Source organism: Ailuropoda melanoleuca, chromosome 16 (genome assembly GCF_002007445.2).
Source record: "Ailuropoda melanoleuca isolate Jingjing chromosome 16, ASM200744v2, whole genome shotgun sequence".
NCBI classification, from domain to species: domain Eukaryota; kingdom Metazoa; phylum Chordata; class Mammalia; order Carnivora; family Ursidae; genus Ailuropoda; species Ailuropoda melanoleuca.
In genome coordinates, this window is record NC_048233.1 from 63,274,529 (window position 1) to 63,288,557 (window position 14,029).

The window sequence follows — 14,029 nt, forward strand, 5'->3', positions numbered from 1 at the left end:
GAAGTTGTGTTCTGCAAGGAAAGGGGTTAAAGGTGCAACAGGAAAGAGCTTTGATGAAAGGATATATGGAGGAAAGCAAATTTAATTAAGGGGAATTTGATGCTAACAGCCATCTTAGCTATCTTAACTGAAGCATTTGTAAAAACATAATGGTAGTATAATTTTATCACATCAAAAATTGGAAAAGTGAGTAACTGTAAAGCTTTAGGTGCAACATTTTGTTCTAGTCAAAACCTTACTGGTATTTCAGTTAAATCAGTTCACCACTGAAAGCATTTATCAACATTGTTTTAATCTGTCATTTTTTCCAACATCTCTTCTGCTTTTCTTTTCTTAGGTTGGTTGTCATTTTCTAAGCTTAGGAAGTTTTCAATTTCATTAATTTGATTTCTTACCAGGCTCTGCCAGTCATCTTCACCAGTAGAAGATGCACCCACATCAGTAGGATCTTTAATCTTGGTTGCCTGAAAATGGCTTTGGAGCAGAACTGACTTCACAGGCTTTATTTTCGCCTAGGAAAGACCAAATTTGTTTTGCTTACCACTGAAATAACTTTTTTTAAGTTATCAATATGAGTTAAAAGAAAATCCTCACGGCTCTGCAATTATGAGTGTGTGATGAAGCCATCGTTTTTCTTGACTAATTTTCAACAACTACCTTAATTTGGCATGAAAAACCAATAAAATGAGAATCTGGAGGCTTAGGCCTATGTAATAGTAGCTCCTTAAGATCCCTGATAGAGTCCAGGGGTACCATGAACATTTTCTAAAAGGTCTTGAGCTTACACTGAAAGAAAAGATAATTAAAACAATTGCAAATCAAAATCTGTTTTGTCTGCTACTCTTCCCTTCCCAAACATGTCTATGTTTTGTTTCTTCTGTCAAAGCCAGGGGAAAATTAAAAATGCTAACGGAGGTGGGGGCACCTGGGTGGCTCAGATGGTTGAGTGTCTGCCTTCAGCTCGGGTCATGATCCCAAGGTCCTGGGATCGATTCCCGCATCGGGCTCCCTGCTCAGCCGGGAGGCTGCTTCTCCCTCTGCGCCTCCCCCCTGCTTGAGCTCTCTTGCCCTGTCAAATAAAATCTTTTAAAAAAAATGCTAACGGAGGTAAACTGCAATATAGAAGCTGCCTTTTACTTTGTTTCCTCCTGCTTAAGAGCACCACTGTTGCACAAACAGGAAAGGGCAGTTAAGGTATTTAGAAGTTGGCATGTCTCCAAGACACTGCATTGGGTCATACACTTACTTTTTAACACAGTATTATTTTTTTCCTGATAATAATTATATGTTTTCCTCTATTATCTAAACTTCCAATAAAGAAACTAAAATCACTAGTAATCTATCCAGTAATCTATCCAGAGAGACTAGTCAGCATTTTGGTATTGTTTGCTATTAGTCTTTTTTTCTATTTTTAACATATTTGATCATTCTATAGAATTTTATATCTTGGTTTTTCCCTCTGTGGGCTATTTCCTAGGTCGTTAAAATTTCTCATAAACCATTGTCAGTGGCTGCACAGAATTTCTTGAAAAACATCTTCACTGGTCGCCAATTCCAGATAAAATCTGGTAAAAGATTATTATATATGTATTAGAAATAATTAGAAATAATAAGAATTAGAAATAAAGAACAGGGTAAGAATTACATTAAAATTACTTAAAATCTCAACTACCGTTAAACATTTTGCTGTAAATATTCTCTCTTCTGTGGGTATATATACTTTCAAAATCTGGATCATAATTATATCATTTTCTGTTCTGTGTTTAAAACATTTATAGCATTTTCCTCTGTTTTTAAAAGTCTAAGAACATGGCTCCATTATATTCCATGTTCCATGATGTAATATGCTGAACATTTAAGTCGCTGGGAAATGCTTACTGTTGTGAATTAGGCTATAATGAATATAATTTTATACATCTTTGTGAAGATCTTCGAGTACTGCCTTACGTTAAAATCTCCCCATCAGACTGGAAAAGGTGGCATATGCATAACGTTTTCAAAGTGAGATTGTATAGTAATAATTTTTCAATGAGCTTAAATGTTTACATTCAAACCTCAGTTCCCTAAGGGTTGCTCCTTTTGGGTGGGTCTGTTTGGCTCCTGAGAATTGTACAGTCAGCCACAGTCCCCTTGAACTCTTAGCCTCTGATCCTTGTGGTGATGCTGTGTTCACTGTTGATTGCTTATGGTCTTATGAAATAACAGATGAACACGAAAGTATCAGCACAGGACTGCCCAGAGACCATAGGCAAATCATTTAAGTTTTGCAGCCTCACTCGTATCAGCACTGTTTTGTTGCAAAATGCTATTGTAGAGTAACTGGTAATAGATAACAATGTGCATAAATGTATATTTCTGTAATGTCTGGCATGTAAGTACCCAACATATGTCACTTAGCTCACAGGGCCAAAATGAATGTCAGTCATCCATGCAATATGGATCTAGAGAAATATATCAAATCTAAATTTAGGTTGCTGATTTTGAGGTAAACTGACTGATGGTCTGTATGATTTAATGGGGTCTCTCTCAATGCCTGATGCATTTTGGTGCATTTGATATTAAGTTCACATTAGCTAATTTTCCAGAATCCTTGACTTTTTATCTTGATGATGGAGAGAAAAGAGACATTTACACATACCTGCTTTAGTTTCTTTTCCCCTTAACTACCTTGGTGGGAGGAGCAGGGATTGGTTGGAGAAACAAGATGTAGTGTTGATGAAAGTTTACACTCGTCATTTGGCTTATTTGAGGTTTTGCAGCCTACAGCAGTAATTCTAGTTCCAGACATGTTGCTACCTATCTTTGCTCTTTTCCTTTTCTATCACTTCCTTTTAAAAATCACTTCATTACCTCTGTACCTCCTCTTTCTGCCTAAAAGCTCTACTCTTTTGGCCTAAAATTTCCCCAAGCCAGGTTACTGTCTTCTTTATTTCAGCCTGGGGTTGCATTTTAAAATTTAAATGAACTTAATGGGAAAATAAAATACATTGTTGAAAGCTGTTATTTGTTAAGGCTGTGTTAGTGCGGTAATTTTTGTTTTATAGGTGCTAAGGGAAAGTTAATGTGTACCTCTAAAATTTTAAAAATACACAATTACTTTAAAATCTGTCACTGTGCAGTTGGTTTTTTTCTGTAAGTAATCTTTCTTTAACCTTTTTAGGTGATACCTTTTAGCAGTTAACACCTATAATGGTCTGTTTTTAAGATTTTGAACAATACAGGCTTTTTCATGCTTAAGTTTTGCATGCTAAGATAAAAATAACTTGTAAATTTTGCCAAAAAAAACTGGTCAGCTGTAGTTAGTTGCTTTTCATGACAAATGGACTTGTGGAGCCATGTAATCTCTACACATACTTTGCTTAAAATATATATACATCCATGCTTGATATCACATATATTAAAGATATTTGATCCCTTCACATACTGTGTCCTAACGGAAATAATTTAAGTTTCTTTCTTTGCACTAGTTTCGCAAAATGATGTAATTAAGCACTATTAAGAACAATGGAACTTAACTGATTGCATTACTTTGAGGCATCTTTTATTAAGATAAAATTTTAAATGCTCAGATGCCACTACTAAATTTAGGTGACTAAAAAAATAGAAGTACATACATAATACACTACCTCACGCTGTCCTTCCTGAAACAGGCTGGATTATATCTATTTGATTTATACACTGTGACTTTTTCCTGCTGTGTTCCATCAACCTTAATTGTGAAAAATGGTGCCATGTTGCCCTCTTGATATTATTTTGGAGATCAGTTAGGTCTTAAAGCATCCAGATGCATACAGTTCTACACATATCTGTAGAATTAGCTCACTAAGGTCTGCTCGGCTATATTTTTAATTGACTTACGTGTTCTGTGGGAAAAGAAGAATCGTAAAAAGTCTTTGCAGTTGCATTCCTCTCTTCACTGGGCTCTCCCTTGGGATCTGGATGGATACTCGAGTTATTCAAAGTGTCAGCAACTCTGTTAACGCTGGTAGTATCTGGTTGACAGAGGAAATGGCAACAACTGAATTCTATTCTCCAGGCACTCATTTTAGTGACTGAACTTGTTTTTCTCTGATCCTATCTATGCTTTTGTATTTAAAAGTAACAATTTCTATTTTGTTTTTACTTTGAACATTTTATAGTTTTCATTGACTTCGCTCTTAACATACATTAGGTATTTCATTTCAGAAAACAATTTTATTGCTACTTTCTAAAACCTGGTTTCACGCTAAAATGAGTGAAATGGTATAAATATCTGCTAAAACAAAGTAACTCCCATAAAATGTTACCCTTATTCCCCTGGTTATTGCATTGCCACAGATGTAAACATATTAAGTGAGCCATCTTAACAGTTAAGATTGATGGAGAAAAGTCTGAATCAACTAAAAGTCAGATTTATAAAATATATTTAAAGAAATTGGCCACAGTAAGAAACCCAACAAACGGGCTGACTAGTAGGGGTCACTGGAATTTAATAAGTAGATAAAAATGATTTAGAGAAACTTGTCAGCTTTGAAGGTTAAAAGATACTTGTATCTTTTATGAGTGGATATTTTACAAGTTGAATTTCTGCAGAATTTTAGATCTCCCCTTCCATCCTTATTTATATCATTGAGATTTAACTTAGAAGAAAGGCCCTGTGAGAAAACGGTGAACATGAGACCAGCGCCTTAACTAACAGCACTTGCCTAGCTGCAGCATTCAACAGATTCAAAATGAATGCAATCTGAAGTTAATACATTTTATTAGGAAAGTTATAGTGTGCAAAATGAGGTTTTACAGTATTTTGGTGGGTTCTGTTTTTCCCTGTATTACCTCTCCATTTATGCTAGTAAACCTGATATGCTTATTTTGCTTTTAATTCCCAATTTTTCTCTTCAGAGTTCTATCAGTTGCCTTTTTTTAAAGAATCCGGTAGCTCTGAGGTCCATTCAAAGCTTTCTTTGTAATCTGCATTTGTTTAATGGGTCTAAAAAGCACACTGTAAAACAGGCAGAGTTCCCTTAAAATCTAAGAATATCTTTAACAACCTCAATAACTTTAGTTACGAGATTGCTATTAGCAAAGTAAACTTTTATCATGATAATCTTAAACTGCTGTTTGCTGTTCAAATTACATCTGTACAGCATTTATATGATATCTAGTATATTTCTATTTTAAAATATTTTTGGTAGGAAAAATTTCAAATACACAAAAATAGAGTATGAACTTAGGACCGTCACCCAGCTTCAACACCCATCAGTGTTATAAGTCCTATGTATTACATCCATTTACCTCTCCCCCCTTTCTAGAATATTTTTATAAAGCAAAACTTGGACACTGTTATTTCATGTGGTGGTTAAAATACACTATTCTCTGAAATGTTGAATATTTCAATGCTTTAATGTTGGTACATAACTAAGGGATTGCGTTTAAAGTGTTTGACAAATATCTTTATATGAAATGTATTAATGTTACACTTTCAGCAGTGCTTGTAAAATGAAGAAAGCTGGATTCTAGAGCTAGTGAAGGGAAGCTTAGAAATAGAAAAATCAGGAAAAGGAGAAAATTGGGAGAAGAAAATGAGAGAAGGAAGTTTTTTCAGTATAGAATGAAAAGGAATAAACATGCCCACTGGCAGAAGCTTCATCAACTACTGCGAGACTCCAATTAGATAGTTGTTGCTATTTTAAAATTAATGACCTGGACCTGTGGTGGTTTCTGCTATTTCCCGTTCCTTGGTGAAATTCTTTTTAATTTCCGGTATGCATTTGCATGCACCTCAGTACGTGTTGATATTAGTGGCTCAGATTTATGTGAAAAGAAATCCATTCATTTAAATAAAACCTTTCCTACTTTTACATACATACATGTGTAGAGTATCTTAGGCTTAGGTAACAAAAATATATATATAAATGGTTTCATTTTAAACATAAATAGCCCCTTTATCAGGAATAAGGTGTAGAAATTCAAATTTTAAAAGCAAACATAAATAAACATTGTTTTCTTACCTGGTCCAGTATCCTTCCTGATATCATCATCGTTTTTACAAAGTGTTACTGAAACGATATTTTTGTTTTCTGATGGGCCTATTGGTCTCTCCTTCAACAAAGGAATGCTAGAAGTAGAAGTGCTCAGTGTTTGACTTTCAGTCTGATTTACTTTTGACCAAGGATTGGGGTCTAAGAAATTCACATATACTGGAATTTTCTCAGTTTTTTTATCTGAAGTTGAAAGATCAAAGGCTGACCTTCCACTTCTGTTTACTAAATCTCCAGATGGCTTTATGTGAAATGAACATGATTCTTCCAGCTGTCCTTCACTGTAAATTTTTCCTGAAACGATTTTGTTTAATGACTCTGTTTTCTCTGTATTTAACAATGAATGCTGTCTTTCATTGACATTCACAGAAAGGAAAAGGTCATTTTTTGTGGCGTCAGTTATCTGATTCTCATCAATCTGACTCTCTTTATTAGAAAACTGTATTTCTGTGGAAGTTTGCGTAGGAACAGCAGTTTTCATGTCTTTGACTTCCGAAGTATGTATATTTTCATTTTTAACCTGAAGATGGGAGGTGGTCGCACTGTTTTCTAAATATCCCAAACAGTTCTTCAGTTGACTAGTGTGCATCTCATTCAGATTTTTCCATATAGTTCCTTCACCAGGGCTTGAATTGGGTTTCATCAACATAGGCATAATATTAACATTTTTATCTGAATTCTTAAGAAGTACTTTCAAATTCTCACTGACAGCAGCCGATGAAATGGGATGGTTAGCTGCTGTATCAGAGGGAATTGTTAGTTCAGGTTTCTCTGAAGGATCATTACAGATTTGCTGCAAAACTGAAGTTTGTTTAAATGGCGATACGCTGCACTCACTATTTTTATTTAACAGTTGCATTTGGTTTGTTTTACATTGCTTATCATTACTTGACTCCTGTAAACTGTATTTCTGACACTGAACAGCATTCTTGTTTATATTTAGAGATGCACCCAGATCTGGTTTGGTTTGGTCAGTTTTTGTAATTTCCTTGTCTGTGGCATTTTCTTGAATCCCTGGAAGCAATCTGAATCGTTTGAATGGTTCATCTTCAGAAACATCTTTCTTTTGATTTGTCTGGTAAGCCGTCTCACTTAAGGTAGTGTTAGATGGTCTGGTATTTTCAACCTCCGGATGGACATCTGCATGGTGAAGATGGAGCCCTTCAGTGCTTCCTAAGTGTATCTTTCCTGTTTCTGTTGATCTGTCTGCCACTAAAAAAGAACCGTTTGGTGATTTAAATTCTGTACATCCATTGTCTTTTCCCGAACCCACCTTGTCTTTTATTTCTGAAGTAACTGCTTTTCTGAAGTCAGTAACATTCAAGGTTTGTCCTTGGCTAATTAGTTCTTTTTCTGTGCTGAGGGTTTTGCTTAGGGAGGTTTCACTCTGATTTTCAGCCTGAGATATAGCAGGATCAATTTCATTCTTGGTGTTTTTTTCTAAGAGCTGTAAATCTGTCATGATGAGAACACAGTAAATTTTTATATTACACACTGAAACCTGCTTTTATAAGACATAATATATTACTTATTTTTGTAAAAACATATTTAGGCTTAAATATTTCACTGGCCATTACACAAACATTATGATACCAATTTTACTAAATATTGAGTTCCCTTGGTCATAATATATATTTAGCATGCTAAATATTTGGCTCTACTCATATTAAATTTTTATTTCATAACAGCAGAGGTATTTTTGGTTTAAAAAGGAAAGTAACTTGAGGGTATTAGAAAATGGTTTTTAGTTTTCTAGTCTGTTACACTTCCTTTTGAGCATACAAAACAATTCCATGTAAACACAGCCGAGTAAATAAAAATGAATTTATCCTAACAAGTTAGATTCTAATTATTACTATTGTCAAACAAATATTTAACCAAGGAAATCTGAAGATCTAATTAGCTTTATTAAATGATTCACTGAATCAGACAGCATCCTATCTAGCAAATAGAAAAGAGAGCTACAGAGAAAAGGAAAGGTTTTTAAAGGTAGAGAATGAGTGGAAAAAGGAAATTATTAGCAAAGAATACATTGTTTTAGGCAAGGTTGCCCTCCTAAGGGGAAAGAAAGAGGTCTATCAATTTTTTTTCTTATTTCTGACCAGGAAATTCCAGGTTGACTGGCTAAAGGTTATATTCCTGGGGGTTGAAGCTGCAGTTTGGTTCGATTAAGTTTTGGTTTGCTGACATGGGGCTCTTAACATGAGTGACTCCATTTTGGGCTTGTGGTGTTCTTTTTACCACTATTTAGGATCCAGAATTGCTAGCTGTTTCTTCAAGACTGACATCATCTCTTTTTATTCCTTACCTTCTAAGTATTTTAAAGTCTGGGGATACTTTTGGGCAAATGTATAGAATACTTAAGACATATATTTTATTCATCTGGGTTTTAACCATAGATTTCAAAATTTCCATATATTTAAAATAACCTAGAATACAAAATTCAGGACTTGAAGGGCTTTAGTCCATTCATTCTCTCTACAACATCTCCACCAAGTGGTTGTTCAGCCTAGGTTTGAACACCTTCATACAATAAGTTTATGGTCTTTATAAACAACTCTTTTTCAAGATGGACAAATTAGTAAATTATTTCAGTGGTTACAGAAAGGCCGTTTGAACTAAGGGAAGTATTTTAGGTCTGATCAGAAGGTTATCTGTAGCCCAGAGAACATTCCACAAAACAGTGACTACAGACAAGAGGATGCAAAAAGCCATGGAGTAAGTGATAAGGGAAGGCAGAAATAGCATTTTCCCCAAAAATACTGACTGTAAAGAATAACTCAAAAGAAGCCTGTCTTAAGACATATACAAATGAAAAAGTGTTTCTTCAAATACAGTACAGGATCCTCAAAGCAAAGACACTAACTGACATTCCCCTAAATCCCAGAGGGCCTAGCACAGCACTTTGACAGATCCTTTATTTGTGGGAGAAAAGTGTGGGGGCTCAAGATACGAAATTAGAAAATAGCAATATGCTGGGTACCTTCTATAATGCCGCCTTCTATAAACGGGCCTTCTTTTTTCTCCTTTTCTCTATAGTTAGTATCTGAATGAAAACTCAAAGTATCTTTCTTTATTTCTTGCCCAGAGTTGTATTTCTGTATGATGATGTTTTCTGATTTTTCCATTGACAGTTCACTGGTTTTAGTATTTACTTCTGGAATATTCTAATGGAAAATGGAAAAAAATACCTTTAATGTAAAAACATATTGTTAAATAGTATGAGATCTGAACAAATTTTGCTGATAAAAGTAGAGTCTGTTTCAGGTCTTATCATTCAGCAATTTCTATTTGAAAGCCAAATGACTTACTAAATTTAATATGTTACTCTTTGTAACAAGACCACTTTAACCTCATTTTGTATAGTTTATCATATTTAAACAAAATTGAGACCCTTTGAGGTTTTCAAACATGCGTTCCACATTATTATGTACTCTCACACTATATGTAATAAAATAACTGCTCTTTTATTAAAAGCAAGGTAGTCATGGCAAGCAAACTGTTTTGAGTATTTGGTATTTTTATGTATCTTTAAAATAGTGAATCGATGCAACACCCTTTTATTCCCCCTGTGTATTCAGCACGTGCTCCATGGAAACACTGCACTAAGCTTTTGGATACAATGATGAGCAACCTACAGCTGCTAGCCTCAAAAAACAATCCAGGAGGAAGACAGGAAAAGAATAATCTACAAAATGATAAGGAGGCACTCCAGGGAAAACAAATGGCATATACAGATGCTAAAAGCAAGCAAGATGATAGTCTTTTCATGGAACTACTCGGGATTTATTTCATCTAGAGCTTAGATTGCTGGGAGAATGGAGAGAGATGAGGCTTGAGGTAAGCTACGCCCAGGTCATTAAGGGCCAAATACAGCTTGCAAAAAGACCATGAGAAGTCACTGAAGGGTTTTAGACAAGGTAATAAACATGATCTGATTGGAAAGACCATTTTTGCTGCAGCATTAAGAACAGACTGATGTTTTCTAAACTTTATTGATAAAGACCTGCAAGGAGAAATAAATGTTCTACAACACAGTGAGCACACCAGATATCTACTCTTGATGAGATTACATTGTTTTCTATGCTACTTTATTTCATTTTTAAAAGAATGCTGGTCACAAACCACTAAACTAATTTCCGTGAACCACTAATAGACTGCACCTAGAAGTCTGAAAGATAATTAAAGGGAGACAACATGAAGCAGAGATGCTTCAGAAGAGTGTCATAGTGCCATAGTCCAGGTGATGCCAGTAGAGATGAAGAATTGAATAGATACAAAAATTATTTATGAGCTAATCAATAGCACTTGATGAATGATAGGATATGAAGGAGAGTCAAGACTGATTCACAGAGTTCAGATTAGGTATGTAGGTAACTGGGGGTGTTATTTATTCAACTAGAAAACAGGAGTAGTAGCACGTATGAATGAAAATGTCATGGGTTGTTTGAACCTGCTGAATGTGAAGAGTCAGTGAGATAATGAGGTGGAGATGTCTAATGAACATCTAGATATATGAAACCGGAGCTTGGAAACAGATTAGAAAATCATTGGTAGATAGATGGCAACTGAAGATGTACAAGTTGATAAGACTAATGAGAGTTCATTTTGAGGGGAAAAAAGAGGGTAAAGGATAAAATGTTAATGAAATCCACAAAAGAGGCAGACGAAGAGAAACTTGCAAAGGAAAAATCTAAAGGAGATTGGAGATTGACAAAAATAGTATGGTAGTTACTTTGTAGTCTTGGATAAATATGGGTTCAAATCCTGCTTGCAGTACTTAGTGTGAAATCTTAGAAGAATATATTAGTTATCTATTGCTGTGTAACAAATTACCCAAACTTAGTGGTTTAAAACAGCAAACATTTATTATGCCATAGTTTGAATGAATCAGGAATTCAGGAATAACTTGATGACTCAGGGTCTCATGAGGTTCTAGGCAAGCTGTCATTATTGGAAGCCTTAACTGGGCCTGGAGGGTCTGCTTCTAAGAAGGCTCACTCAATGGCTGGCCATTGGTGCTGGTTGTTGGGTGGGGTGCCTACGTTCTCTTCTGTGTGGCCTTTCTTCCTCCAGGACCTCTCTTCACAATGTGGCATCTCTAGCAAATAGCCTGGACCTTCCATAGGCTCAGAGAGAAAGAGTGTGTGTGCACCTAAGACAGAAACCACAGTCATCTTAAAACCTAATCTCAGAAGTGATACTACATCACTTCTGCTGTATTCTATTAATTAGGAACAAGTCACTAAATTCAGCTCAGACTCAAGGGGAGGGGATTACAAGAACATAGTAAATGGAGTAGGAATCACTTGGGGCTGTCTTAGAGGCTGCCTACAATACTTAAAACACCGTGAGCCTATTTTCTCATCTATAACATGAAAATGTGAAGATTAAGTTCAGTTATGTATATAAAGCCTAAAACTCGGTTGCTTAATTAAGGGTAGGAATAACATTATTTCCACTTTAAACAGCAGTTTGAGAGGTAGGAATAAAACNAGATTTTATTTATTTATTTGACAGAGATAGAGACAGCCAGCGAGAGAGGGAACACAAGCAGGGGGAGTGGGAGAGGAAGAAGCAGGCTCACAGCAGAGGAGCCTGATGTGGGGCTCGAACCCATAACGCCGGGATCACGCCCTGAGCCGAAGGCAGACGCTTAACCGCTGTGCCACCCAGGCACCCCACATTATTTCCACTTTAAACAGCAGTTTGAGAGGTAGGAATAAAACATGAGTGAAATATGACAGAAGAAGAGAAAAGGTATTCAAGAAGGAGTATCAGTGTATTAAAGGGACTGAAAAATGTCCATGGAAGAAGTGTCCACTGGATGGAGTGGGAGGGTGAATCCAGATTGCCCTATGTTGAAGGATGAATGGGAAGGAGGGGAGTAAAGAGTACGAGTTTGGACCACTCTTCAGGTTTAAGGAATATGATTAAACCTGACTCTACAGGGGGAGAACAGACTTGTATTTACAGATGGACACAAGATTAAAGAAGTTTTTTGTGTACTTTGTGAAGTGGGAGAAACCTGAGCATGTTTAATTGTAAATGGGAAAATATAAACTAGTAACTCACAAAAGAAATATAACTGACAAAAAATATGTTTAATATGATAAAAATGCAAATTAAAACTGATAAAGTAATCAGAGAGTTTGGGTATACAGATATTTTTATATGTGGTTAGTGGGCGTATAAACAATCTTTCTGGAAGGCAATCTCGCAATATGTGTCAAAATGATATGTGAGCAAGCTCTTTGATCCAGCAATACTATTTCTGGAAATTTATCCTAAAGAAATAATCACAAAAGTACACAAAGATATTTGTATAAGGATGTCCTGTTGCAATAGAGGAGTGGATAAATTAATTATGGCACATCTCATTCATACGATTGGAACTGTGATATATGTCAATTTCTACTGACTTAGAAAGATATCCACTATCTAAGTTAAAACAAAAAAAGGCAGTTCCTTGACAGGTTTAATATAGACTCAAATCCACTCCTAATTATGTACCTCCCAAAAATTGAAAACAGAGACTCAAACAGATGGTTGAATGCCAGTGTTCAGCAGCATCATTCACAATAGCCACAAGGTGAAAACCCAAGTGTCATTAACAGATGGATAAACAAAATGTGGTATATCCATTCACTGAAATATAATTCTGCTATAAAAAGGAATAAAGTTCTAATACAGGCTGTTACTTGGGTGAACTCTGAAAACCTCATGCTAAGTGAAAGAAGCCAGACAAAAAAGGAGAATTATTATACAATTCCAATTTCATAAAATATATAGAATAGGCAAATTCATAGAGTCAGAAAGTAAATTAGAGGTTACCAGAAGCTGGGGAGAGGGGACGTGGGGAGTCATTGGTTAATGGTTACAGTTTCGGTTTGGGATGATGACAAAGTCTTGGAAATAGTGGTGAAGACCGCACAACACTGTACTTATAATTAATTGTAATTAATGCAATTGAATTGTAATTTTAAATATCAACAGAAAGGACAGAGATGATGGATTTAGCAAAAAAAATTTTTTGAAACAACTATTATAAATGTTCAAGGATTTAAAGGACAACATGAATGTAATAAAAAGAAAAAATACCCCCAAAAGAATCAAATGGAAATTCCAGAGATGATATATACACTATCTAAAATAAAAACTCACTGTATAGGCTTAGCAGCAAGATTAAACATATTAGAACAAAAGATAATTGGACTTCAGGGCACAGAACAATAGAAAATCCTAATGGGAGAAGACAGAGGAAAAAGCCTGAAAACAATGTGCAGCACCTGATAACCTGTGGGACACTACCAAGCAGTTTAATGTGTGTGTAGTTGGTCCCATAAAAGGAGAGGAAGGGGACGAAAAAAATCTTTGAAGAAGTAATGACCAAAAATTCTCCAAATTTGATGAAAACTAAATCCACAGATTCATGAATCATTCAATAAATCCCAAGCAAAATATGCACAAAGAAAACCAAACCAAGGCAGAGATTAAAAAAACACACTTAAAAGAGGGCTGTGACTGTAACAACTGTAGACTTGCCAGAAGCAGCAATGGAACAGCATCTTCCAATGAATGGGAAAAAACTGTCCATCTAGAATTTTATATCCAGTGAAAACACCCTTTAAAAATTGAGAAATAAACACTTTTCCAAATAAAAGCTGAGAGAATTCCTCACCAGATGTACGCACATGTGAACACTTGCGTGCGTGCACACACACACACACACACACACACACACACACACAAATACTAAAGGAAGCTCTTCAAGCTGAAGTAATAAGATACCAGCTAGAAACTGGATCTACACAAATGAATAAAGAGTGCTTGAAATGGCAAATGTGAGTGAACGTAAAAGACATTTTCTCTAATTCTTCATTTTCTTAACCAGGTAATTAACAATTTAAAATAAAATACGTAACAATATATAGTGGAGTTGATAACATATGTAAAAGTAAAGTGTATTATAAAAATAACACAAAGACCAGGAAGGAGAAAATGAGAATATA

General features: G+C 35.3%; 1 protein-coding gene across 1 annotated transcript in view; it reads right to left on the reverse strand.

Annotated features, from left to right (window-relative positions):
* Positions 1 to 3,835: 3,835 nt before the first annotated feature.
* The window catches only part of CCDC73 (coiled-coil domain containing 73), a 149,222-nt gene continuing 139,028 nt past the window's right edge, over positions 3,836 to 14,029 (reverse strand). The window contains exons 15-17 of the mRNA XM_034644803.1: positions 9,001 to 9,184; positions 5,988 to 7,472; positions 3,836 to 3,992 (exon numbers count right to left, since the gene is read on the reverse strand). Of these exons, the coding sequence (XP_034500694.1) occupies positions 3,838 to 3,992; positions 5,988 to 7,472; positions 9,001 to 9,184 (1,824 nt within the window). The 3' untranslated portion in view covers positions 3,836 to 3,837. The remainder of the gene's footprint in view (positions 3,993 to 5,987; positions 7,473 to 9,000; positions 9,185 to 14,029) is intronic.